At 38.8% G+C, this 26,138-nt stretch overlaps 2 protein-coding genes across 6 annotated transcripts in view; one reads left to right on the forward strand and one right to left on the reverse strand.

Moving 5' to 3' along the window:
- Positions 1-6,725, reverse strand: part of SELENOF (selenoprotein F) — a 36,397-nt gene extending 29,672 nt beyond the window's left edge. The window contains exons 1-2 of the mRNA XM_044432393.1: positions 6,573-6,725; positions 4,474-4,641 (exon numbers count right to left, since the gene is read on the reverse strand). Coding sequence (XP_044288328.1) covers positions 4,474-4,641; positions 6,573-6,641 — 237 coding nt within the window. The 5' untranslated portion in view covers positions 6,642-6,725. The remainder of the gene's footprint in view (positions 1-4,473; positions 4,642-6,572) is intronic.
- Positions 6,726-7,267: 542 nt separating this feature from the next.
- HS2ST1 (heparan sulfate 2-O-sulfotransferase 1) overlaps positions 7,268-26,138 on the forward strand; it is a 142,255-nt gene continuing 123,384 nt past the window's right edge. For 2 of the 5 annotated variants that reach the window (XM_044432205.1, XM_044432206.1), the window contains exon 1: positions 7,268-7,723. In XM_044432205.1, coding sequence (XP_044288140.1) covers positions 7,600-7,723 — 124 coding nt within the window. In that variant the 5' untranslated portion in view covers positions 7,268-7,599. The remainder of the gene's footprint in view (positions 7,724-26,138) is intronic. The other 3 variants (XM_044432207.1, XM_044432208.1, XM_044432209.1) reach the window with 2 other exon arrangements.

Genomic DNA, 26,138 nt, shown 5'->3' on the forward strand with positions numbered 1-26,138 from the left:
ATAGCATTGTTTCCTCCCTGCCATATCATCACAGCTCATGAACTAGGCATCCTGTTTATTTATTTATTTAAAACATTTCTATGCCGCCCCAATCGCAACAAAGCCTCGGGGCAGCTCACAAAGAATACTTAAAAACATACATAAATAATTGTTGAAGGCGATTACCAGGGAGATATTGATCATGTACTCATTTTTTTCAAGTTAATTCTTTGTCAGTCTTCATAGGAAATCCTTATGGCTTTTCATCAGCATCCAGTTGCAGAGACAGCATGCATTCAAGAAGTTTCCGGAATTCTTGTTGTGCTCCCCTGGTCTCAGTAATATTTAAGAGGAGCAGGACAAGAGTAAGTGCAAGATTAAACATTTCCTGCTTTGCTGAAGTGATTTTGAGATGCTCATGAGAGGAGAAAGATACTTGCCATTATGAGCATAGCAAATGAATTTGTGCATCTTTAGTAGTTACTAATAATATGTGAGTAAATGCAGTTAGTTTCTTCAACTTGAGCCTTACTTCTAACCAAAAAAGGTCCTTTGGGATTTGTTGAAAGCCTGAATTACATGCATTTTAGCTGCATAAGCAAAAATCGCATCTTAACAATGTACTGATTTGGGATGTTCCATTTTATTCAGGACTTTCATGCTTAAAACCATGAAAACTCCACTCAATGTTCTGGGATGGGCTAGGTGCCAGCAGGAAAACTCTGATGAGTTAAATACTGATAAAGGCTATTTCTAAATGTTATAATAGTCATTATCCAGCACATGCCCATGAGTTTGGTAACATCCAGAATGAAGCTCAGCGCAGCCATTTGAATAAAAGCATCAATGGGCCAGTTCAGATACCATGACAACATGATATGATTATATCCTGAGCAGCTCAACAGATCTGCAGAGGCCACCCTTTCTTTATAATGCCCCCAGAACATTTGCGGAATACAAAACTGTCATGATAAACCAAGCTTTATGATTAGAATAAACCACAGCAAGACTCAGGTCCACATACCCTCCCCATTGTTTTCTGGTATGGCTGCAAGGATAATGGAAGCTTTTACCCCCCCTTTAAAAATTGCCATCCTTTCTGAATGCAACAAATTATGGTTAATCTTAGCTACAGCATTTTCCAAGCAAGCCTTAGTTAATTTTAACCATAGTTTTGAGTCAAGTTTGATCAAAACAAAGTAAATAAAAATGGAGGCAAAAGCTTCCTATTGCCTCTTTGTAACAACAAAGAAAAGAGGGGGACAGTGTGAGCCTAAGACTCATTTTTGTAGTATGTTTTTATTTAAATAAAAAATTTCAACCTAAGACTCATTGCAGCTCATTGCTATCACGATATGCCATAGCTTATCATGACATCCCAAGCAATACAATAGCTCACCTGTGGAAACTAGTTTTTTTTCCTCCTGTTACACAAAGAACATTTGTCTGATGAAAACTGTCAGGATTCAATTGTGAAAAATAATGAAGATGGCAGGAAGTCCTACCTCATGCCTCTCTGAACGATAAAATATTCAGAGAAGCTTCCATTTGTAAGTAATGTAACCCTGAAGTCTCTATAAATAAGTTCAAGATAACAAATTCTTCTCCCCGAAGCAGAGAAGTTCTGAAACACTGAGCATACAATTCAAGGGCACTTGATTGAAGACCTTCCCTGAATCAACAGGAATACCCACAGGGCACTCTCAACATAATGAATATTGAAAACTCATCTACTAAAAATAGCAGGTTAGTCTTGTTCAAAGCTATGTGGATTCTCAGTGGGAATATATTCAGAGGTGGGGGCCTGGAAATCAGATGCATCCAGCTAAGTTACTGCTTGCTGCTTAAACCACACAATACGTACAAGGGGAGGGGGACACCTGAAAATTCATGAAGGATGAATGTAAAAACTTTACGTCTGGCCTCAAATCCACTCAATTCCTTCTTCATCTGCATTTTGTTGTTGATGGCAGAGGAGAAGCCCTGATATGTGTTTCGAGTGATGCCACAGAGAATTCTGCATAAATCAAATGTTATTTGCTAGCCTTTTAGTTCAAAGTGGAAAAGCTCCAGTTTGTTACTGGAATGATTTGGTGTTATTGGGAGCAATCAAGAGGCAAATCTGCCTCCACCCCAGCTTGCTTTGGCAACCTGAATGCTAGGATCAGTACCAGGAACTCAGGATTTTCCTTTCAAGGGTAGTAATCAGACCACCTCTTTATCTGAGTAGACTAAGATTACAAATAGATCTATTTTGTGGATTGCAGACTACTGAAAATCTGTGGATTGCAGACTACTGAAAATCTTATATGGGAAGATTCCCTTTAACTTAATTGGATTTTTTTTGGAATAAGCATCCCTACAACTGCAGTTAGAGGATATCCAAGGAAAGAAATGCACAATCACAGAAACCAGTGTTACGTTGTTATTAAAAAGGGGGATTAAAAAAAAGTATTCAACAGCAACCACATCTGAAATAAATTTATTTCCTTCAATGAGTGATCACTTTTACAGAGAAATAAACTCATCCTTCTAGCACAGCAAACTATTTCAGATCCCATATTTAGAATGATAATAATTCGTAACTTCCCAACTCTATTTTTGGAAAAAAAATCCAAATATTTTGTAAACTCCTGAATTTGAGGATCTTTCCCTTCTACTTATTTTCCCTTGGCCCCTAACATGTAGCACTACCAACCATTATATTCAATTCAATATATTGAATGTATATTGCATCTATCTCTGAACTACAGCCAACAAATAAAGTAACTGAAAGCATTTCATTATGAGCCAAAGAGAGAATTCTGTCTAATTTTTTAAAATTTGAACAGGCAGAAAGATAGTGCTACCAATAAACAATTCATTTATCTTCCATACTAAGGCTTTGAAGAATAAGGCATTATCTATTTTAAAACAGATAAGGGTAGATTTCAAGCTTTGTGTTTTACTAGAACGCTGTGATCTACCCAGTGGAGCCAGGCAGGTACAAAAACATGCACTTTAAAGAACATAGTGCTCCTGAGCAGCAACACAGGAATGTGGGGGTTTTGTGCAACCAGAACTGAGTTATGATCTCAGTCCTTCCAGAGAGAAATCCATTTCTGGATATTCCAGGGTTTCTTCACATCAGTAAGATAAATTGTATGGGTGACATTTTGTTATTCCTGTTGCTGAACAACTGGAATTCAGAAATTCTTGCTGTTCTACTAAAATTACCTTGAAGTCTACCAATATTTATTTATTTTATTTATTAACAATATTTATACCCCATCCTTTACGAAACATCCCAGGACAGTTTACAACAATAAGTAAGACACAACAAAATACAGCATAACATAACAAGCATAATGGAGCATAACAATGATAAAACCTAATTAAAATAATTAAATATTAAAATAGTGGGCAAATAAAAAGGTTTAACAAAAAGAATATAACATCGGCACCAGGCGAACCTCTCTGGGGAGTGAATTCCACAGTTGGGATGCCACCACAGAGAAGATACCTTCCACCCACCCTATCTTAATATAAATGCTTAACTGATTACAGTCAGCAAGCCATAGGATCGTAACCTTATTAAGAAAGTAAGAGCTCAATCCTATGGTATGTAGACAGGAATCAAGATGGGCACAGAAACATTCAGAGTCCCAGCTCTGACCTTGCTTCAAGGCTGGAGCTGGTACTCGAGTATGAAACTGGACCATGCCTTCAAAGCTGATGCACTAAGAACAGCCCTGGCTATGGCTCTGAAGTTGTAAAAATGACCTCAAAGTTGGCATTGCGTGGGTGCTCTGTGGTCAGGCCAGGGAGGAATCAGGTGCTGCCAACATGCCTAGTACACTAGTGATGCCTCAGCTTTCCTTTCTCACTCTCTGGCAAAAGAATCACATGGCCAAAATAATACATTTGGGTCTTTTGCTGGGTGAGAGAAGTGTGCAGCTGACCCTTGCTTCACTCCCTCTCCATAAGATGTCCATAATCCTCTGAATTTGGAAGATCATGGGTAGCCACATGGGATTACACTGTAACAAGTCTTCAAAACAGTCTGCATCTGGTTTAATTTTATGAAGCTGTCCAGCTTTCACTTACTTGTTGTGCTATATCTTCTAGTCACAACTCTGAAATTCAAATGTCTCAATGTGCCCAAAGCAGAATAGAAAGCTAGCGAATGATTTGATATTCTGGTTTCACGAAATCTCACCATCAGCAGAGATAATATTACAAAAAGTATCTCCTCAGCCTTCACAAATGGGCTAAATATTATATTAATGTAGTTTTAACCAAAGAAAAATCAAGTCTAATAATCTTTTACTTAATTTATTTTTACTGGTTATATGTTATTTATTATATTAGTATGGATTGTTTTATTGTATTCTGATTTTAATGATTGTAAGCCATCCTGACATGCCATGCATAAGGGCATATAAAAGTTTTAAATAAATAATAAATATATCAGCAACTTTTAAACAATAACTTATGCATGGTTATTAAGCCTACCTTTCTAGTTTCAGACTGAGCTTCTTCTTGGCAGCACTTTCTACAGAAGGGATCCAGCTGATTCAAGCCAAACTGGCTAAGAAGATCACAAGAACTGCATAACAAGTTACTGGAAAAGCCAAGCTCTCTGCATGCCTCTGATGATAATTCTGCTCCATATACAGACACCTGGTCAGAAGGAAAGCCAAAATTCACTCAGCTAGCCAGTTTATGTTGAGAATATGCAACTATATAGTTGCCAGATGTAATAAAGTAAACACCGTTTTTTAAAACACAACCTTTAAAAGCAGTCTTCCCCAACCTTGCACCTTCTAGACATATTTGGACTGCAATACCCAGAATTCTCAGTCAATGATCCTGCTGGATGGGAATTCTGGGAGTTGTGATCCAAATGCCTCTGAAGGCCACTAGGAAGGGGGAGACTGCTTTAAAGAATTCCATTTCCCATATCACAGAACAATTTATGCAATGGAATTGGACTGACACAGGACTACAATTTCATATAAAGCTTAACTAAAATTTTGTTAGACATAAAAGCAAAAAGTATATTAACAATTTACAGAAAATGCCAATTATAATGATTAACATATATAAAAGTACAATATATTTAGTTTGCAATCTGGACAGTGCAACTATGACAAGGATTTCTAATCTTTTCAGGTCAGTGGAATGATAGGTCTCTAGACATTTTGGAGTCCATCTTCCAGAAGCCTCTGCAAGAATTGCCAATGGTCAGGGATACAAGAAGTTGAAGTCCAAATTATCTAGAGGCTTACTTTCTACACACCCTGTTCTATATCATGCAGGGAGCCTCCACATATATGAAAGGACCTCAGCTGCTGCTGTCATGCCATCAACTGTTCAAACCAATCAAAAAACAAAACCAACAAAACAAAAGGAAGCAAAAAACAATTCAGCAAACCAAACCAGTTTGAATGGTATGTTTCTATTCCATTCCTCCTCCAAGGAGTTCAGGGAAGCATATGGTCCCTCCACATCTCCCTTTAATTCTCAAAGCCTCCTTCTACAGTAAATTAGGCTAACAGAGAACCAAAGCTCATGTAGTGAGTTTTATGGTTAAGTAGGGTTTAAACTCAGGGCTCTTCCATCCTAACAACTAGAACTAGATCTCATGCTGTTAAGAATGACTCAGGTCTTAATATCTCACACATTATGAAAAGTAACTTCTGCTGATTTTAGCAATAGTCACTCCCACGGTATAGGTTTGAGGTATCACACACAGTCCATATTTGCATAATAATAAACCAACATATTGTGGATAAGATTGACAAACACAGTGGAGGGGCGATCTGTCCAGTTAAACCAGTTATGTTCAGTAACAACTCATTTAAGAGAGCCTTTGGCTATTATGCTGTACAGAAATGAAATAATAGATGAATGATTTGATTCCAACTTAGTTATAGTTATAGTTATAGGAACCCCGAGCCTAAAGCTAAAACTACTTAAGTTCTATTAATTTAAATAGTCTAAGAATAACAAAGATCATAATTCCATACACATTAAGACAGAAAAAAGTCTTCAACATTCTCCAGCCAGTACTGCTACCTGAAAATGCAAGAAAATATTATTTTGTTTTTACATGGAACCATAGTTAAAGCTCTCTGGGCAGTTTACAACAATGCACAAAAGCAATACAGTGCAATACAATGTAAAACAAGTGTCATGAAAGCAAAGCAGCATTAAAATGAATTTAAAGTCGCTTAAACATACAGTAGAAATGACTTAAAATTCAGTAAAGTTGTATAAAGTTGCAAAACGTCTTTCTTTCTCGACTGCGTCCTAAACTTTCCACTATTATTTGTATTAATCCGATAATGTATTGGGGGAACGCCGCTATTAGCGAAAAACCCGATTTTATGCCTCTTTCCTCAGCAACAACTCCACCACCCCCATTTTAAAGGGCCTTATTTCCGAGGTAGCTCCAGCACGGCTGCAGAGGACGAACCCAGTTAGGCAAGGCCAGAAATCGAACCAGCAATTCCGGATTCCGCTTTAGCTCCAGGAACGCGCGCTTCCGCCCGGCTCCAAGCACGGACGCCCGTCCTTCCCAATTCCTTCGCCTCCAAAGCGTCCCTTACCGCCTGCAACGTCGCCAAGAGCCACACCCAGAAGCGCCCCAGCTCCATCGCTCCCTTCGCCGCCGCCATGCTGGCGCACCGACAGTTGCCGGCACCGCAGGAAATTCATGAAAAGCCCTTCTGAGTGTCCAAAGCACCGCCAGGCCAGAACCACCGACGAAAATGCTGCTCAGCCCCACCCATCCTTATGGTGACGACTTTAAAATTTTGAAATGGCAAGTCTGAGTATATTTGTGGGAGAAGATCCACTGTATTTTCAAGTTACACACTTTTTTCGTGTTTTTTTTCCCCAGGCACTTTCAAGAACACTATAGCGAGAGCCTACTTTCTACAAAGACAGACTTCTAGAGATTGGCAATGAGCTGGACCAATCAAACTGCGAGACATGGCAATTCTCTAAAATTCTAGTACCCAGTAGTCTAATGAAAGGCTGACCGGCTGTCTGGATGAGCTGGTCCAATCAGGACACAAAGCGTGTGGGCGGGGCCTCAGTTCTACTCCTGTGAGTTACGTACTGAAGGGTTGGTGGGCGGGTGGACGGCGTGACTAGCCAATAGATTAGGAATGAAAGCAGTCGTAGCCAATAGAAGGCAAGTACTTGGGCGGAGTCTGCGAGCTGGCTGGGTAATGGTAGAAGTAGTGGGCGTAAATGCGCCGGGGAGTTCGGTTGCTGAGCAGCGCACGCAGATTGGCGGTTGGGTGGAGGGGGCGCGTGCCTGTGACCGTGGAGGGAGCGGGGCTGGTTGACTGACTGAGCCGCCGCTGAGGGGATTTTGCCGGTTGGCGGATGAAAGGGTGGCTGAGGCGCCGCCGCGGGGGACCGTGAGGAATGTGAGAGCCGCGTCTGGTCCCGCGAGCGTGCCCCCGCGTCTCGTCCTCCTCGCTCTGCCGCTCGCTTGCCACCCCTCCTTCGCCCGGCCGCCTGGCTGCTCGTTGTGTCCCCTGCAGAGGCTCCCCGGCCTCCCCGCCCGGGCCCCGCGTGATGTCGTGATCCCCAGGCGGACGAGCGACCAGGCGGCCGCTGCCGATGGGGCTGCTTCGGATTATGCTGCCGCCTAAGTTGCAGCTCCTGGCGGTGCTGGCGTTTGGCGTGTCCGTGCTTTTCCTGGAAAATCAGATCCAGAAGCTGGAGGAATCCCGCGGGAAGCTTGGTAAGGGACGGCCCTGGAAGGGAAAGGTAGCAGGGTGGGGTGGCTGGAACTGGGGACCATATGGAAGAAACGTCGGAAGGCGATGTAACGAAGAGGGCTTCTGGGAGTGAGGCTACCTCCGTTTTCTTCTTTCGCCCCTCCAATAAAGCGGAGTGGGGGGGGGGGGAAGGAGCTTTCATTTTACTGCAGAACTGGATAGAGTGGCGGCAGAAATGGGTCCATCACGAAGAAGTGGCTAGGGGAGGGAGGACCGGGTGGACGACGTGCTCATCTGGAGCAGCTTTGGGGACTGGTGGGAAAAATACAGAAAATCAATCTGTCTTTGCATGGCCTTTGCTCGTGTCTCTTTTCTCCAAATGAGGGAAATCGATATTGTCGATGTGATGTGGCTGGATGCTCTGCAGAAGAGGTTGTGAATTGTACGGATAGTGGTACTGCCTCTGGAGTTGATCTGTATGTAGATTTTTTCTTTCTATCCAGGTTATGAAATCAGCAGAATGATGCCAGGGTTGGGAGAAGTTTGCAGAGGATGTAAATATCCCTTTTGCTGGAAACAAGGAAAATGACAAAAGCACTGTTGTTGGTAATTGGATCGTATTAGCTCTTGGGATGTGCAGCTATAGATAGGTAGTGTTGATGTCTGGAATCAGTTTAAAAGCTTTTCTCACCCTGATGAGAGTTTTGGAATGACCATTTTAAGGAGACTTTCACAGAAGATAAATAGGCAACCTTAGTAGGGAATGCATGCTACTAAAAGCTCCACCTTTCTGAAATAGAAGTTTTACAAGTATAAAAAATAAGTTAGGTGCAGTGTGTGGCTAAATGTTTGGGTATTAAAAATGTATGTTCCCATTACTACATTAGTTCTACAGGTATCTGGGAGAACTATAGTTGTTCCAGATACGTGTACAGAGAAGGCCCCTTTCTCTATATTTTGCGATGTGCCTTATTTTGTGAAAATTTGGTATAACATTTTATGTTTTAACTGTCTGTAATCCACCCAGAAAAAAATCAATTATTAGTTATAAACACATAAAACATAACATGGATTTAATTCTGCTTCCTTTACATACCATGTTCAGTTGCACTCAGTTGTAACAGTTGTTCAGTTGTAACAGTGCAATCTATGTTTTTGATAGCAAGTTATTCTAATGAGGGACAGCTTATCTATGTTAGCATTTTGATGAATACTCTTCTTTTAATGCAGAATATTTTTCTTAGTAGTTGGTAGTCTAATTGTAGCTTCTGCAGTGTAATGAAAAACTTAATTCAGAGCTGGGTCTCCAATAGATGCTGTTTGCTTGGTGTTGTTAGGGTGCAAATGGCTAGGAAATGCTGGGAGTTGTAGATTCTTTTCTGTCTAAACGCTGCACTCCCACTGTCATTGCATGCACAGTCCATGGACTGTCAATGTGCTGTGAGTTGTAGTGCCTGTAAATGCAAGTGCAGGAGGTGCTTCAGGGTTGGACAGCCCTCAAATAATTCATGGCTTGTTTTAAGGTTATTTGAAAGTTAGACAACCCTCAAATAACCCTTCTTCCTTGTGTTTGATGACCCATAGCAAGTCATGTGAATTGTTTCTACTGACTCTTGTAGTTTGAATCATATTCATGAAAAGTTACTTTATTTTAATAAATGTACTTATTTTTTAAAACTTTTGAATTCCTGTAGAGTTCACACTGAGAAATATGCAAAACTAAAGAAGATAAGGATGGATTTAAATTCTTATTTAAAGAAAAGTGTATTTACTTCTGTCTGTCTTTGTATGAATTATTCCAAGAGTAGCTCCTGCTCTTCTATTTGTCCAGGTATATCTGTTACATAAACTCTGGAAGATGATAGTATTTCTCATGTTACTTTTTCGGATCTGACCTTCCTGAACAGAGTGAAATCTACTTCTGTTCATAAAAGGTGAAGAAGTAAGAAGAGTCCTAGGATTTGACATTGAATTTGTGTTACATACAGAGTAAAGTTTTGTCATGAGCATAATATGATGCTTCAGTTTTTGGATATAAAGGGTGGTGAGAAAAAAACCTGAAGCTTCTTTAGATGTTCTTGTTTATTGAAAGTTAGTACCAACATTTTAAGATAATCTGTTGCATTTTACAACTGCTGTGTTTATTAAGGGATTTTAAATCCCACATGAATGAAATGTGAGAACAAAAGGTTTTGCTGCTATAACACTTTTATAGATATCTTTTACATATGAATATAGAGAATTAAGATAAGTTACTTTCCTTGCTTTTGGAATTAAAAGATTGGTTTACATAATTGTTTAGACCAGTATGAAAGCATGTTTCCTGAATATGAATATTAATTGATTTTTGGTATGCAACAGTTCAAAAGCTTTGATCATGCTGCCCACACCTATGATGAGGTGTAAAAATTTGCATACAGATGTGGTGGGATTATGAATTATTGCATTTTCATTTGGTCATCTTTGTACACTTTTAAATAAGACTACATACCAAAAGTGCAAGCCTATATTTGTCTCTGTAAAAAGGTCCATTGAATTCAGTGCTGCTTGCTCTTAGGCAAATGGGTATAAGATTGCAGCCTTAAAAATGTATGTGTCCAGACTTTTCAGGACAGATCTGGAACATACTGGATGAAATGCATTTTCGGTGATATACAAAGTATTTAAGTTACTTGTTAGAATAATAACAAGTCTAAGAAACACATTGTGGATCATGGTAGCCTGGGTTCAGTGGTTAATCCTGTTGAGATGGAAATCCAGTCCCTTGATCAATTAGGAAACCATAATCATAAATGTATGTTAGATGGAATAGATACACAATATAGCTTGGATCCAAATGTTTGAATCCTTTGAATGGAAGAGCTCTTCCTGCCTTCAGGAGACACTTGATTCAGCAGGGCATTTCTCTTGGTGGAATCAGAGAGAAAGTGTTTTTCTTTGAAGCCTACTTGCAGTCTCTTGAAAATAGTTCCTGCCACTTTCAGGTGTTTAAAAAGACAAAACAAAACTGATCTTACCCACTCTCCTTTGAGACACAATTTTTAGTTTTGTAACAGAACAACAACATTTTGTCAATTATCACAGACATAATAGAGAATTTTGACTAGTCAGTGTTATTTTTAATGTTCAGAAGTCAGTTGCTGAATTCTTTGATTAGTTAATATTAGCAAGTGATTTCAGCTACACAATATTGCCGAATAAATATTAGTTCCTGTTTTGTTCAGTTAATGCCAATAATTTTTTTCAGCAAATTGTAACTTCTGGTTCTGTAGCCTTGGATTTTATGTTTATGCTCTTGTTAGTCTAAGAAGTCTATAGTTTGACTAAAACCACTGCTATTTAATGAAAGGACTAAGAAAATTGTTCATGCTGTTACATGTAAAGTTCAGCTTGACAAATCAGACAGCATTTTTATTGTTGCTGCAGTTTGATCTTAAATTGGAAAAATGAATGTCTGCTTGGCTTCTGCTGTGTTACAAAACTGTATGCCTTCAGTAATCATTGTTAAAACAGATCTTAGAGACTTGAAGAGAAACTGCTGATAGAAACAATTTCCTAGATACTTTATGGTGGAACAATATTCTGACAAGGAAGCAAGTTTAGTTTTATCCTTAAATCAAAGTTTTCATTATAAATTAAATCTGAAATAACTGCTGTATATTGAGAAGTGAAATAGCCACAACCATTTTAATTTGTGGCGACCATCTCGCACAGTTCAGTCCTTAAAATCCACAGTTCCTGTGTCTGCGTAAATAAAAATGGTTTAGATTTTCATAAATAGCTTACCTCGTCTTCCAATTTAGGTTATTCCTTTTTCAGACAGCATTTTGTTGAGACAGCATTTGTGGTAAGTATGCTTGGTTGTATTATACTTCCAGTAATAGCGTTAAGAAATTTGGTAAATAATGATTGAGATTACAAGACTTGTGTGCTCATTTTGAAGAGGTTAACCTGGTTTGTAGGTAATGACTAACTAACTATAGGTTAACCAACTCATAATTAGCTATGGCTGTATTAGTGATAGCAAGTATTCTGTCTCCAGTGCACTTGCTTACTTGCTCACTTACAGCTCTGGAATGCTTTTTCTGGGCTGTTCTCATGATGTATGAGCCTGGTACTCTCGGTTGCTTAGAATTAAAACCATGGATCATTTATTTATTTATGAAATTTGTATGCCATCCAATTACCAGCGTCTCTGGATGGCTAACAGCATAAATAAATTGATGACCCACTCTGGCTGCAAATACAATATTAAAATTCAATATTAAAACATATTAAAATATTGATTAAATAAAAAGGTCTTAAGCTGGTGCTGAAAAACATATAATGACGGCTCCAGGCGGACCTCTCTGGGGAGTGCATTCCACAGTTGGGGCACCACCACAGAGAAGGCCCTCCTCCGGGTACTCTGTCTCCTAACTTCTTTCACAGATGGTTCCTGGAGGAGGGCTTCTGTTGCCGATCTCAGGAGGCAGGAGGGCAAATAGGGAAAAAGGCGTTCCTTAAGGTATTCTGGTCCCAAGCTGTTTAGGGCTTTATAGGTAATAACCAGCACCTTGAATTGAGCCCGGACTTCGATGGGAAGCCAATGGAGCTGATAGAGGACTGGGGTTATATGAGAATAATGCCCAGTTTCCGACAGCATCCTGGCAGCTCTATTTTGCACCATCTGAAGTATCCGGACTGTCTTCAAGGGCAGGCCCACATAAAGCGCGCTGTCCAACCGGGAAGTAATGCATGTGTTACTGTTGCTAGGCAGTTGCCAACCAGTGCCTCCTACTCCCAACCCCACCAGCCTATCCAGGTAGGGACTCAGCTGATAGATTAGCCGAAGCTGAAGGAAAGCGCTCCTCGCCACCGCTGTCACTTGGGCTTCCAAGGACAGCTCCGGGTGGAGGAGCACTCCCAAGCTGTGGACCCTGTCCCTTAGGGAGTGCAACCCCATCCAGGGCAAGGCCCAAGTCACCTACCCAGGAGCTTGACTCACTGACCAACAGAACCTCCGTCTTATGTCTTATCTGGATTGAGCTTCAGTTTATTGGCCCTCATCCAGCCCATTACCTTTGCCAGGCACCGGTTCAGTACAGCCACTGCCTCACCTGGGTTAGTTGAAAAAGAGAGGTAGAGCTGGGTGTCATCAGCATACTGATGACTCTGCAGCCCAAACCTCCTTATGACGTCTCCCAGCGGTTTCATGTAGATATTAAATAGCAAGGAGGACAAAATGGAACCCTGCGGTACTCCATGGCATAGTTGCCATGGTGCAGAGCCAAAGTCCCCCAGCACCACCTTCCGGAATCGGCCTTCAAGGTAGGAGCGGAACCACTGCCAAGTAGTGCCTCCTACTCCCAACCCCGCCAGCCTATGCAGGAGGATAACATGGTTGATGGTATCGAAAGCCACTGAGAGGTCCAGGAGAACCAACAGGGATGCACTCCCCCTGTCTCATCCAGGTAAGGGCACAGTCGGTGGATCAGGTGAAGTGGAAGGAAAATGCTCCTTGCCACTACCATCACCTGAGACTCCAGGGACAGCTCTGGGTCAAGGAGCACTCCTAAACTGCAAACCCTATTCTTTAGGGGGAGAGCAATCCTGTCCAGAACAGGACTAAAATCACCCAGAAGGCTGAACCGCCCACCAACAGGACCTCTGTCTTGTCTGGATTGAGCATCAGTTTATTGGCCCTCATCCAACCCATTACCCCAGCCAGGCACCAGTTAAAGACAGCCACTGCTTAACCTTGACTAGATGTAAAAGAAAGGTAGAGCTGGGTGTCATGAGCGTACCGATAACTCTGTAGCCCAAACCCTCAGATAACTTCTCCCAGCGGTTTCAGATAGATGTTAAAAAGCATGGGGGTAAGATGGATCTCTGTAGAGCTCCATGGCAGAGTTGCCATGGTGCAGAGCCAGAATTCCCCAGCACCACCTTCTGGAATCAGCCGGACAGGTAGGAATCGAACCACTGCAATGCAGTGCCTCCAACTCCCAACACGGCCAGCCTGTCCAGAAGGATACCATGGTTGATGGTATCAAAAGCCTCTGAGAAGTCCAGGAGAACCCAACAGGGACACACTCGCGCTGTCCCTCTCCCTGCACAGGTCATCATACAGGGCAACTCTGCCATGGAGCTCCACAGAGATCCATCTTACCCCATGCATATATTGTATTAAGGGGTGTGTTATATTTGAAATAATGCCACTATGATTTGTTCTAATGCTCTTGGAAGGGGATGCTGAACTACTGTATAAAGGGTGTTAGAAATGAAACAATCTTACATTGAGGATGTGCTACACTAACACTGATGTTTATCTCAGAGGTTGGTTTGAATCTGATTCATATCAAGCAGCACGCTTCAGTTTTCTCCTAAAGAGCATTGCCACCAGTCTCTCAGTATCTCATCTATATAATACTTACATTTACAAACATGTGCCAGTGTTTTTTTACAGATCTATTTGCAGAGTTTGTATATGTACATCTAAAAGTATGATGCAGCCATTATTTTAAGATTTGTCATAGCTCAAAAATTAACCAAGTCCCAAATAACTAGGGAAGATATAGAGCTCTCCTGTGACTCTAAATAACACTGAAAATACTGTAACTACCTAACAAAAGTTCAGAGCTCTTCAGTGCTTTCCCTTTCCCTTTTATTTTGTACGGGTGTCTGGTTCTGTTGAAGGTGATTCTTAGTTTATGGATAAATTACAGCATGTTCAGATGGGTGAAATATATAGTAAAAACTTGATATCTTCAAAACAGGTTCTAGAAAATATGTAAAATGCAGTTTCTTCTTGCTGGTAAATTGAGGAAATTGTAATAACAAACATTAGTATTTTATTTTAGGGATGAAGAAAATGTTGCAGTTTATCATACAAGATGACTGAGAAGAAAAATAGCCCTCCAGAAAGTTTTTTTCCTTCACAAGAAAATGGGAGGGGCTCTAACATTTTACAGGGAATTACCAGTAGAAATATTTTAAAACATTTGTTTTCAATTTTGCCATGTAATTTTAAGAGCTTGAATATTCACATGGTATAATGAAAATTGGCAGTGTGTGGTAGTTAAAGAAGTTACTTGAAATCATAACTAGAAACTACTTTGTCTATGGTGAAACAGAATGGTGAATTTCACTTGGATTTTTAACATTCTCTAATAACTAGGTGCTACTAAGTATATAAATATACATACATATACACAAAAATAATTTATGCTTATAAAATCATAGAAATAAGTTTCTCTGTCTTAGTAGATGTGGAAGTATCTATAGACCAAGTAATACATTTGCAATTATAAGATGCCAATTTATTTTAAAATGCAATGTCTGGATTTATTAACCTGTGGAACCTTTTAATAAAAATAATTTTGGACATGCAAGATTGATACAGGCTTTCCTTGTCTCTGGCGTGGCTAGTGGTTTTTCATCTTTGAGGTATTAAGTAGATCATTGCACAATACTCCTGAACTCAGTGACCTAAATCTTGGGTACTAACGATGAGAAACACAAAAGTTCTCTGTATTTTCTCTTCTTCATCCCTGCTTCAGCTGGAACATAATATATTCCATATATTAATTTTTGTAATGAAGAACCACTTCAGAGAATTTGTCATTACCTCCAAATGCTTAGTTACATTTAAAGAATTTGGATACTGATATTTTTGTAACAATCAGGAGAGCCCATAACTTAGTGAAAGAGCAGAAAACGTTGTGTACATAAGGCCCCAGGCCATATCCATCATACCCCCATGAAAGCGTTGGGGTGGCACAGCTGGCAAAGTCTTCTGTGCTTGAGACCTATACTGTTGCCAGACAGAATAGGCAATTGTAGATTGTACTGATGTTTACATTGTGCCAAAATGTAATTTTGCAGCCTTGTTTATTGGATATGGTTGCATTTTTTATTTCAGTTCAGCTTTGAAGGATGTGCACAACTTGCTGCTTCTGCTTTCTAACACTCTTCCCCATTTTAATGATCCAGCACTTCATTGTGCAGTCCAATAGAAGGTATATTTCTGTCTTTGCAGTGCAGGAGACAAGTAGGCAGCATTACACTGCCTGGACGATCTCTGTTCTGGTGCTGTGATGCATTGTATGGCAGTAGGAATAAAAAATGACTGATGTGGCTGTGAACAACCATGGAAAATACTCAGCTAGAAGTAAACTGGTTTGAGAGTATAGAAATTGGCTTCCAGATCTTTTGCTGGCCAATACCTTGGTATTTCTTGAGTCTGCCTTGTAGAATACTGCTCAGATTCTGGTACAAGAAGCTGCTTGCAAGTAACCCCAGTCTACTAAGATTCTTTTCAGCTGGCAGCAACAGGGCAAAAAAAAAAAAAAGTCTACTTCAGCGGCAAGTCAACTTAGCACAGTGACAGTGAGCACACAGTGCTTCAGAGCAAAAGGAACTTCCCTGCTTCCTCCCTTTCCTGGTTCTGCAGTGAAGAGTAGAGAAAACTTACCCCTGGGATATCTACAGGAGGACCAAGGCACAGGGCAGTGGTTCTGGTGCCATAATATGCTCAATCCTCATTGCATAGCTGTCTGCATTGTGTGGCTTGTTGTGCTGTCCAAACCTGCCCAGTATATGGTTGTGTGAATTATTGAAGATGCATGCAGTATAAGCCCACTGTTAAGGCATGGCTGGCTCTGACTTTTCTGTGTAAGCTTGCATCCAAATCTCCAAGATTCAAGAAAAAAAAATCAAAGACGTTATGTAGTATAATATTTATTTGGTAGTTTGCTGTAGTCTGAAGGGATATTTAAGCATTTACACATTAAATTAAAAATAACAGGTTGAGGTTTTAAAATGTTTTGAAAAGGTTTGTAACTATTACTGAAATTGAGCCTGTGAGGGTTCATGTAATACTTTACATTTATTTTAGCTACCTATGTGCACCACTTTTGTTAGGCTGCAGCCAAGTCCATGGGATAACAGCTGCCTTCTTTAAATACTGAGTTTATGAAAAGAAGTGGTGGGTAACTCTGCATTCAATTTATTAGGAGCAGGTAAGCTCTAGCCTGATAAGGCTACCAAGCTTTCCCTTCTGACCTAGCAACTTCTTGCCCTGGCAGTTGGCCCTGCTGTCTTTGCCATGCAGGGGAAAGTTCTTATCCATGATCAGCTGCTGATCAAAGATAATACTTTCCTCCACATAGCACTGAAAAAGCTTTCTTTTCTGAGTACTTAGCAGGGAATTGACTTACCCTCCAGTTAGCTGTTGATCAGAAATATGTGCTTTTACCGGTGGGGCCAGGGAAGGAAGCTGCTGAGTGATTCACAGCTTTTTCCTCCTCAGCTTTGTCCTGCAGAGGCTTGCCCTGCTTGCTTCTGAGTAGAAGTGGAAGCTTTATCCTACTTGCTTCTGACTGAATACATAAAAGCTTTATCCTACTTCTCAGCAGGTTTAAAATCTGCAAGACGCACATTTTGCAGCGACTGCTTTATCTTTGACTACCCACACAGCTAGATTGGAATTTGTCTCTTGGGCTGAAAAAATTTCCCACTCTGCAATATATAAATGTATGTCTCCTTGAACTAAGAGAGATGCCATAGCATTTTTGTGGAGTTCTCTATACTGCAAGTTTTTTCCAAGTTAAATTAGATTTTTATATGTTTTGGATAAGCTCAGCATGCCCTGACTGCAGGTTTAATGTGTTATCTAGTAGTAATGTAGTACATTCTCTGATCAAATGTCTTAGTCTTTTAATTTAAAGAAACTATATTAGATTTCTATCCCACTTTTTCTTTTTTAAAGATTTTTGTTGATGAGTGGATTTTTGCTACAGATTTTTGTTGCCTTGGGTTGTTCAAAGAGATCACCTAAGTTCTAGAACAGCTATGGCATGTGGTCTGTTCTGTCTATATTTAATATTTTATTTGTATGACAATTCATTATATATTCCTCCATACTTCTGGTTATCATTCATTCCCTACACTGTTGCTTAATTAGTTCAAAACCAATCTGTTTCAAAACCCTAAATTCATGTTTGGCGCTTGTATTCTTGTGAATAAATACCACATCTTAAATTAGATTTGAAATGTCAGATTAGGTTTTAATTGTGCCCAGCATGGCAATAGAAATGTTTCAGCAATGATTTTTTTAGATATGGGGTGTCAGAACTGTTGGATGTTGGATTCTGGTTTCTTAAACATTTGTTATTTTTATTGACATTAATACATAATGGTATAAATGAAAACACTGGTCTATATCCAATTGAATCTGTCTACAGATGTAACAAATACCATTGACAAATGCGGGTCCCCCATGCGTTCCCAGATCTGCTTCAGAGCATTAAGTGATAAACTGGAGCAGATGCAAGGTTACATCAGGGACGAGGCGAAAGGGTAGCAGAAGTTGAAATACTTTTGTAAGGCATTGCTGTCCCCTTAAACATTGTAAATATGGATGGATATTGGTTGCAGAGGTGTTTGAAAACTTCATGCCATCACTTAAGAACTTGGGCACTGTTCTGTCACTGCATTGCACAAGGTTGGTACCTTCTAGCTCTTACATGCTAATGCAGATATGCAGAGCACTACAAAGACAATGTAATCATATTTAATAGGAATAAGCTTGTTCCAGTTGCTAATATATAACATTAGATATACAATTTCTAGCTTCCTGACATGGCTATGTTCCCACATTCCCACTTTTTAATTATTTTCATAGTATAATAGAATTGAACCTACATTTATTTTTTTAGGATTGGTGCATGTTATAATTTTATATTGCTGATTTAAAAAGCAGCAGTTTTCTGCTAGCGTGTGTAGATGGTTAAAATTTGCAAAATATTTCTTTTTTCTTGAAATAGCAGACTTGATTTTGAAGTTGAAGGTATCAAATATTTGCTGAAGTCTCATTACAGGGGTCCATTTTTTAGAATAAATGTGTGCATCCTTTCACCTGCCACTTTGCATTGAGAGAGAGCCTAAATCATAGGTCATTTCTTTGTACTTAGCCTACCTTGTAAACTTATTTACAGTGCAATTTTAGACATGTCTATGAAGAAGCAAGTTTTACAGAGTTAAATGAAGCTTATGTATAAGTGGCTATAGGATTGCAGCCTCAGTTAGTTTAATCCACTGTTATACCATGTCTGCATATCAAAAAGGGAATGCTGGCATAACGTTTTTCTCTGATTAAAAAATTAACATCAAGGTACACTCTTCCTAACAATGTTTCCGAGCAGTTTTATTCCAGAAAGAAAAGGTGGTGGTGGTATTGATGGTGGAAAAATGATAAAACATGGCATATTATTGGCCAGAGGGGTAGTGAATGAGTTGAAGTGTGTTAAAATTAGTTCAGCTATAGTGTGTTAGTGTACACAGGAGAGGAATCTGTCTGTCCAATGCAGTCCTTCATAGTTGGTACCATCTGCTCTTTACAGGCACAAGATTTGTCATTTTTCTTTCATAAAAGCTTATAAAAGCTTGTATTGATCGAGTAGTAGAGTGGGTAGGAATTGTTATTGAAGTATGAATGTATCCTGGGATGAACATGTTGTGGTTGTAATAGAACAGTTCAGGTGGTTTATAATGTTTCATATCAGCTGCTTAGTTGGTGCTTATGCTGGCAGAGAAGAATGAGCATTAATGTTGTGCACCATTTTAACACTTTAAGATTGTGCATTATTTTCAAATTGCCTTCATGCAAATTCTGAAGTAATGAGTTCATCAACTATTCTCTTCTGAAAATGAGGGCTGATATTTTATTGCAAACTAAAGTCTGTTTTATAAGTGGAAAGAAAGGAAAAGTTCTGAGTAGCAAGTGCAAGCATACTTTTCAAGTTATACTTGTCTTTCTGCCATTGTGCAGGTGGGGTTTTTTTTTTTTTTTGGCAACTTTATAATTGGACAGTTAGCCTTTAGTTTGGATACCAGTCTTTTAAATATCTCATGCCTCCTAAAGGAAATCTTAGAAAAACCACTAGGTGGGAACCTGGTGGCCCCTGGGTTTGCAACTTTTAGGAGATAAGTTTTCCTGAATTGGTGTAGTGGGAAGTTGTTATTTATTTATTAAATTTATTAAAACATTTAATATTGTTAAGGGTCAATACTATGTTTAGATAGTTTCAGGATGTGTTAAAGCAAGTCTGCTGGAGAAGTCTAATGAGAAGTGGATGGCCATGTAATGAATATGTAGATTGTTGAAACCATGGGTGATTTGGAATGCAAGCGAGCTGCCTCCTCACCTCTTCCACTTTGGTAAACAACCCAGAAATGCCTCATTCCTGTGTATGCTTGTTCGTGACCATGCCTAGGTGCCACTGGAGGGCAGGATGGAGTATCATCCAGCACCTGATCCAAAACCACCTCTGTAGCTCTGCCTCAGTGGTTATGAATTTGAGATGATGACATAAACATCACTAATATATTTGTCAAGGTGATTGGCCCAATAGAGAGAGTGGCTAAGAATGTAATAATACTGATCAAGTTTTATTATGGAATATAGTTCAACTTTAATATCAGAACAGACAGAATTTCAAGACAGAATATAGCTAAATATTGCTATACACTACTTTTTAAAAAAGTGTTGCTGGAAAAATCTAGTTCTGTGACTTTTACTACACCCATATGTCTTAATGTAATACCATGCTTTTAATAATGAATACTATACAAATTTCTGCTTGGTTACTCTACCAACATTGGTATTTTTTCTGATACACCATCCCCAAATTTAATTGCTACCTGTGATGAAAATGTTGGTTCAAGCAAGAGTCATTTATGAAAGCAGCATCTCTGGCAAACAGAATTGTGAAGTTTCTAGCTCTGCATCAAGCCAACTCTTTTGTCAGTAGTTAATACTTAGACAAATATAAAATCAATGCTTTTTACCTTCTAAGTGATGAATAGGATTCATTTGGCTTTAATTCACAAAACACATTGGAATGGCTTGCCATTGATTGTCCCATCTTCTTCAGTATTGATTCGGATGTGTTATGGCAGGTGAAAAGAGCCTTAAGTGTTTCTGCCAATGGAGAATTTACAAAATGAAAAGTAAGTTAGAATGGCAGCCAAAACAAGCATAACTTTTTTCTACTGTTGGTGGCTCTAAACTGTTCAGTTTGAGTTAAGAGTTTATGGCTGCTATGAGAGTGAGTAAAGATGTTCATTTCAAGTACTATTTAAATACAAATGTTGCTGTGTTCTTGTGCATCCTTTTATTTCAGGTCCCATATATTTACCAGTCATTAAGTTGTCTAATAACAAAGATTGCTGCAAATAATTTGTATTCCTTATGAAACACAAGTCCCTGAACTGTCCGTTCTGTCTCTCTATTTTCAGTGAAGTAGAGGGATTTTGTGGGAAGGGGGGAGCTGTGGGGGTGCTTCCAAAACATCACTGGATCCACATAAATCTAGATCCAAAACATTATTTTTTGTTTATCTGTTTTTGAAGGTTATGGTTGTCTTCATAGGTTTTCCATTAAACCTTGAACTATCTGGATTAAATTTAGGAGATTGAAAGCTTTTTCTGGAACATAGGCTGTTTCTTACTAAACACATATTTAGTGGGCTGTCACCAAAAACTTCAAATTTTTTGGCTGTTTTGTCCTGTTACGTGATGGAAAGATGCATGTGATAGTTGGCCACTGTGTGAACAGAATGCTGGGCTTGTTTGATACAGCATGCCTCTCTTGAGGTTCTTGGTGATGGATGTATTTTTGTGGAGAAGTTCTGAACTTTTTACTGTGTCTGTGTGCATTTAACATATGTGAAAATGTTACAGCTCTGCAGCTCTGCTCAGTGCTTCTGTGTTTCCAAACGCTTTTTATTTACTTCTTGCTAGGGCATGTTTTTAGAACAATCTGTTTTTTCCACCTTCAGTGATACTGGATGATGTGACAAAAGACAGAAAAGATTTGTTCTAGCAAGCCTGTAGCATCCTGTATTGCTAGGTGAGAATATGCTGTCTAAAAGGAGAGTGCTGAACCAGTTTAGTGAACATTAACAAGTGAATATTGTTTGATCAAACTGCTAGAATAATTGTTAGGTGATAGCTTCTTGTGCTATGTCTTGTGCATTTCACAATGCACTATTTCCTTTTGCCGTCAAAATTGGTCACTGAACAACCTGCTGCTCTTTGTTTCATAGTGTTCTACTTCACTTTGTTATATCATTGCCTCACCTAATTTCATTCTACAACTTACTTAATATTGCATGCTATCCTATTTTGAAGTATGTGTGAGTTAGCTGTTTCATAAACATTAAGCATGTTGGTATATCTCTGAAAAGATATAACTAGGTGTGTCAAGAAGTCAGCCTACTTTGACATTGACTTAATTGGTGCAGCCAGAATATTACCATTATAGTATTGTGGCAATATTTGCACAGGTCTAGAGAGTATAACATCACCAAGTGTTAATAAAAGCGAAGGTATGTAACTTCGCTGGTAAAATATATACATAATTCTAGAAAAAGCTGCTTATATTGATCCATTTTTCTCCTTTTTAATTTTGGTCTGCAGAGTTCATATGATCAGTGCAAATTAAACAAGGCTTGTTTAAGTTCTGGCTTGTGTGAAGTGCTATTTGCCTAATTATATTTTGGGTCCAGTTTACTGTGTCATTTGAATCTGGCTGGCATGGCTTCCCTGAGAAGGTAGCAATCCCCAGATTACCTATGGCCTGTTTGAATATTTGCGGATAATTTCCACCTCAGAATACCATGCCGCCTTAGTGCAGATGACAAAGCAAGTTGTGCCTGGGTGATAACTATGGAAATGGTGCCCAGGATACACCATGGCTTAAATAAACCCCCTTAGCTTGTTTAAGCAATAGCAGTTGTGTGTACCTGGCCATTAACTTACATATACTTCTATTGGTTCCTTGAAAACATACAGATTAAGAACTATGGAATTGCAGTTTGTCATACTTGAGAAAATAACCTTAAATTTAACACATAACCCATTTGAAGTGGGAATGTCCTTTACAATGTTTTCTTTCCATCTTGGAAAGTCTAGCTCTGTGGTTCGCATACTCTTTTGACTTATAACATTTGCAAATGGCTTGGGGTCTTGGTAGATCATCTAAGAAACATTTTTCATTCTATAAATAAAAGTATATGTGTCATTTTAATGTTTATTTTCTCTAGCATTAATAGTACTTAAAAACCAGCATCATTAAAATCATGGACATTTCATGGGAAATGGTTGGAGAAACCTAGTCGCGGCTTTTTGGAGGGGGAGTCTATTATAGTAAATGAACTATTTCATGTTCACATGCCAAATGAAGATAGAGTATCTTCAGTTATAATATAAATGAGTTTGCAAGACATTTTGAATAATAAAGTTCATTGAAATTCTTTAAGACCTGGGTTTTTTTTTATCAGAGGGATTGCCTGTGCTAATATAACTCTGAATATGCTAATCCATTTAGGTTCTTCCTATTAGAAACAGATTTTGAGATAGCATGGAATTTGAAAAGGTACCAAATATTGAAGTGTAAATTACTACTGCATCCAAGAATTCAACTCCAGTTTGCTATGCAAATACATTTAGAAGGCATTTGGCATGCTATCTATCCAGATGGCATTTAGAAGTATGAACACTAATTAGGGATGATGGAATATAAAGAGAAAGAAATGAATTCACTATTGTCTGAAAATTAGTTGAATTTACTAGTTTATAAAGAGGATGATAACTGACTAGCTTGAAACTTATGGGTGCACTTCTAAATTGTTAAAGTTGGTAATTGAAATGCCTCCGTAACATAGAGTATTTTAGGTTGTTCTGGCTAATGGGCAGGATAGAAAACTAATAAAATAAATAAAAACCCTCTTTGATTTGCTTTCCTATGTCTAGTGCTAGTGATATATTTTTTAAAAATCTCACTGAAAATCTCACAGGGCCTCTTGTCTGTCTAAATGATATGATACTGACATCTTCTGAAATTGTTGTTTACCTCTTCTCAAAAAAGGGTTTATTTTCAAGTTGGAGCTCTACTTGTTGGACTAGAGGACTTTTGAAAGCACTTTTGGGCCCTGTTTTAGGCAACAAAGACTTAAACAGTCAGGAAGCTCCGGGCCCAATTCAAGGTGTTGGTTATGACCTATAAAGCCCTAAACGGCTTGGGACCTGGATATCTAAAGGAATGCTTGAGCCCATATATGCCCTCCCGCCCCTTGAGATCAGCAACGGATGCCCTTCTCCGGGAACCCTCTGTGAATGATATTGGGAGGGTGAGTACCCGGAGGAGGGCTTTCTCTGCAGTGGCGCCCCACCTATGGAATGCGCTCCCCAGAGTGGTCTGCCTGGCGCCGTCGTTATTTGTTTTTCAGCGCCAGACTAAGACCTTTTTATTTAAAACTTATTTTAATTGCTAAATTATTGTATTAATTAGGATTTACAAATTTTTACCTGAGAATGCACCGGGGGTTTTTAAATGTTGTTTTTTTTCTTTTAAATTGTTATATTATTATTATTTATGTATGTTTTTATGTATTCTTTGTGAGCCGCCCCGAGGCTTTGTTGCGATGGGGGTGGCATAGAAATGTTTTAGATAAATAAATAAATAATGATGGATACACTATGAAAATTCTACCAAGCTTTTACACACAAAGGATTGGTAATGGAGAGAGAAAAATGGTTGGCACAGAAATACAATAGTAAATCTACTGTTTATATTTCAAAATAGTTTAAAGTATGGGGAGAAAACTCTCACACTTCTCTTCCAATTAGATCCAGTACTAATCTGGGCCATTGTGATTTTTTAATTCAGCGGAGTGAATTACGTAAAGATATATGGGAGATATAATAGCATTGGAAGAAAACCTTAAATTTTCTCCAGAAGTGAAACAAGTTTGGGGTAAATTAATCCCTCGGGAGCCCAACTTTATATCAGCTGGATTAGATCAAGACAGATGAGAAAGATTTGCTGTCGAGTATCATACATTACCTAATAAGGAACAATATTATGTACAAGTTACAAAAGTTACCATCTTTTGAGGAAGCTTTTTAATGAGCTTTCCGGTACCTGATTATTTTCAGTTAATACTACCTATGTATTTAGGGAGGCATTGACTTTTAAAATAAAAAGTTACATTATCTATTCCAGAGGCAATGTAGATAATTTCAAGATAACTGCACTTCACAGTACTTAGAATACTTTTACATTTCTTCAAGGATTTCAGAAATGACAGCTGAGTTAAATTTAACAGTATTATCTCCATAACCTTCATTATTACTGAGAGCCAGTCATGGCTAAAGTGTTGGCCATAGGACCTGGGAGGTTTGGGTTCTTATCCCCACTTGGCCAGTGAAGCATACTAGGTGACTTTGGACCAGTCAGTGATTCTCAGGTTGCTTAATATCACAGAGTGGTTGTGAAGATAATATACAGAGAAGGGGAACCTGCACCCCCTCCCCATATGACCTCCCACATGATTCCAGTAGGCATAGGAAGTCTGCTGATGGGAAGCAGAACTGTAATGAAAATGGCCTCTCCTCTTCCATTAGCAGGATTCTTTCGCTCGATCAGGAAACCCTTCCATTAATGGAAGTAAATATTCAATTGATGGAAGCTGAAATTTGCATCTAACCTAATTAATTTAGGTTAACAGTAAATTATATCCCTGGTTAGATAGTATTGTATTTAGACGAGGTAATCCATGGGTTGTATGTTAATATGAATGAAGACAGTTTTCAGCCAAGTAGATTGGCTTAGCTTGGTTGTGGATTATAGCAATCCTTACTTTGTTCTTGAAGACACAGAAAAATGAATTTCTGCAGGAGTATTTGGACCTGATCTATCTATCTATCTATCTATCTATCTATCTATCTATCTATTGCAAAACACAACTTTAGCAATGCCTCTGAAGTTGATTTCTGTTGTTGGGAATCCTCATGGTAATAGTTTTAGATTGAGTGTGTGCCAATAATTGAAACAGCTGCTTTGCTCTGCATTTATATTTAAATGAGAGAAAGTGATCTGTGTTGAATTTTAAACATTGTTACCATGGTAAAACAATTCACTGCCTTGTGTAGATCATCCTCAGCAAGGCAGTACATTGCATTGTCTCCTAACTATAGGAAGCTTAAACATTTTGATTTGGGATGCTTTCTCTTAGGAAAATGCTTAATGGCAGCCATGTTCAAATTTGTGATCTTTCCCTCACTCTTTGAGTTTCATGCATATTTAATTGGAGTGGCATTTCATAATGAAAACTTACAGAAGGGAATTCATATGTGCATAAAACCTAATTCTGGTGGTGTATTCAAGGTGACCGATAGTCTAGTCTTCATATAAAGTATGAGGCATGTAGACCTCACTTGCTTTTATTATTATTTTTAATAATATTATTATCTTTCCTTCATTATTATTCATTTATTATTTTTATTTATTAATTCCTTTATTATTATTATCTTTCCTTCATTTCAAATATCAGAAGCCTTAAGTCATATGGGAGGAGCAAATTCTTGAATTGACTCTTCCATGCTGATGTT

Source organism: Varanus komodoensis, unplaced genomic scaffold, assembly GCF_004798865.1.
Source record: "Varanus komodoensis strain SLA01 unplaced genomic scaffold, ASM479886v1 scaffold24, whole genome shotgun sequence".
Taxonomy (NCBI): domain Eukaryota; kingdom Metazoa; phylum Chordata; class Lepidosauria; order Squamata; family Varanidae; genus Varanus; species Varanus komodoensis.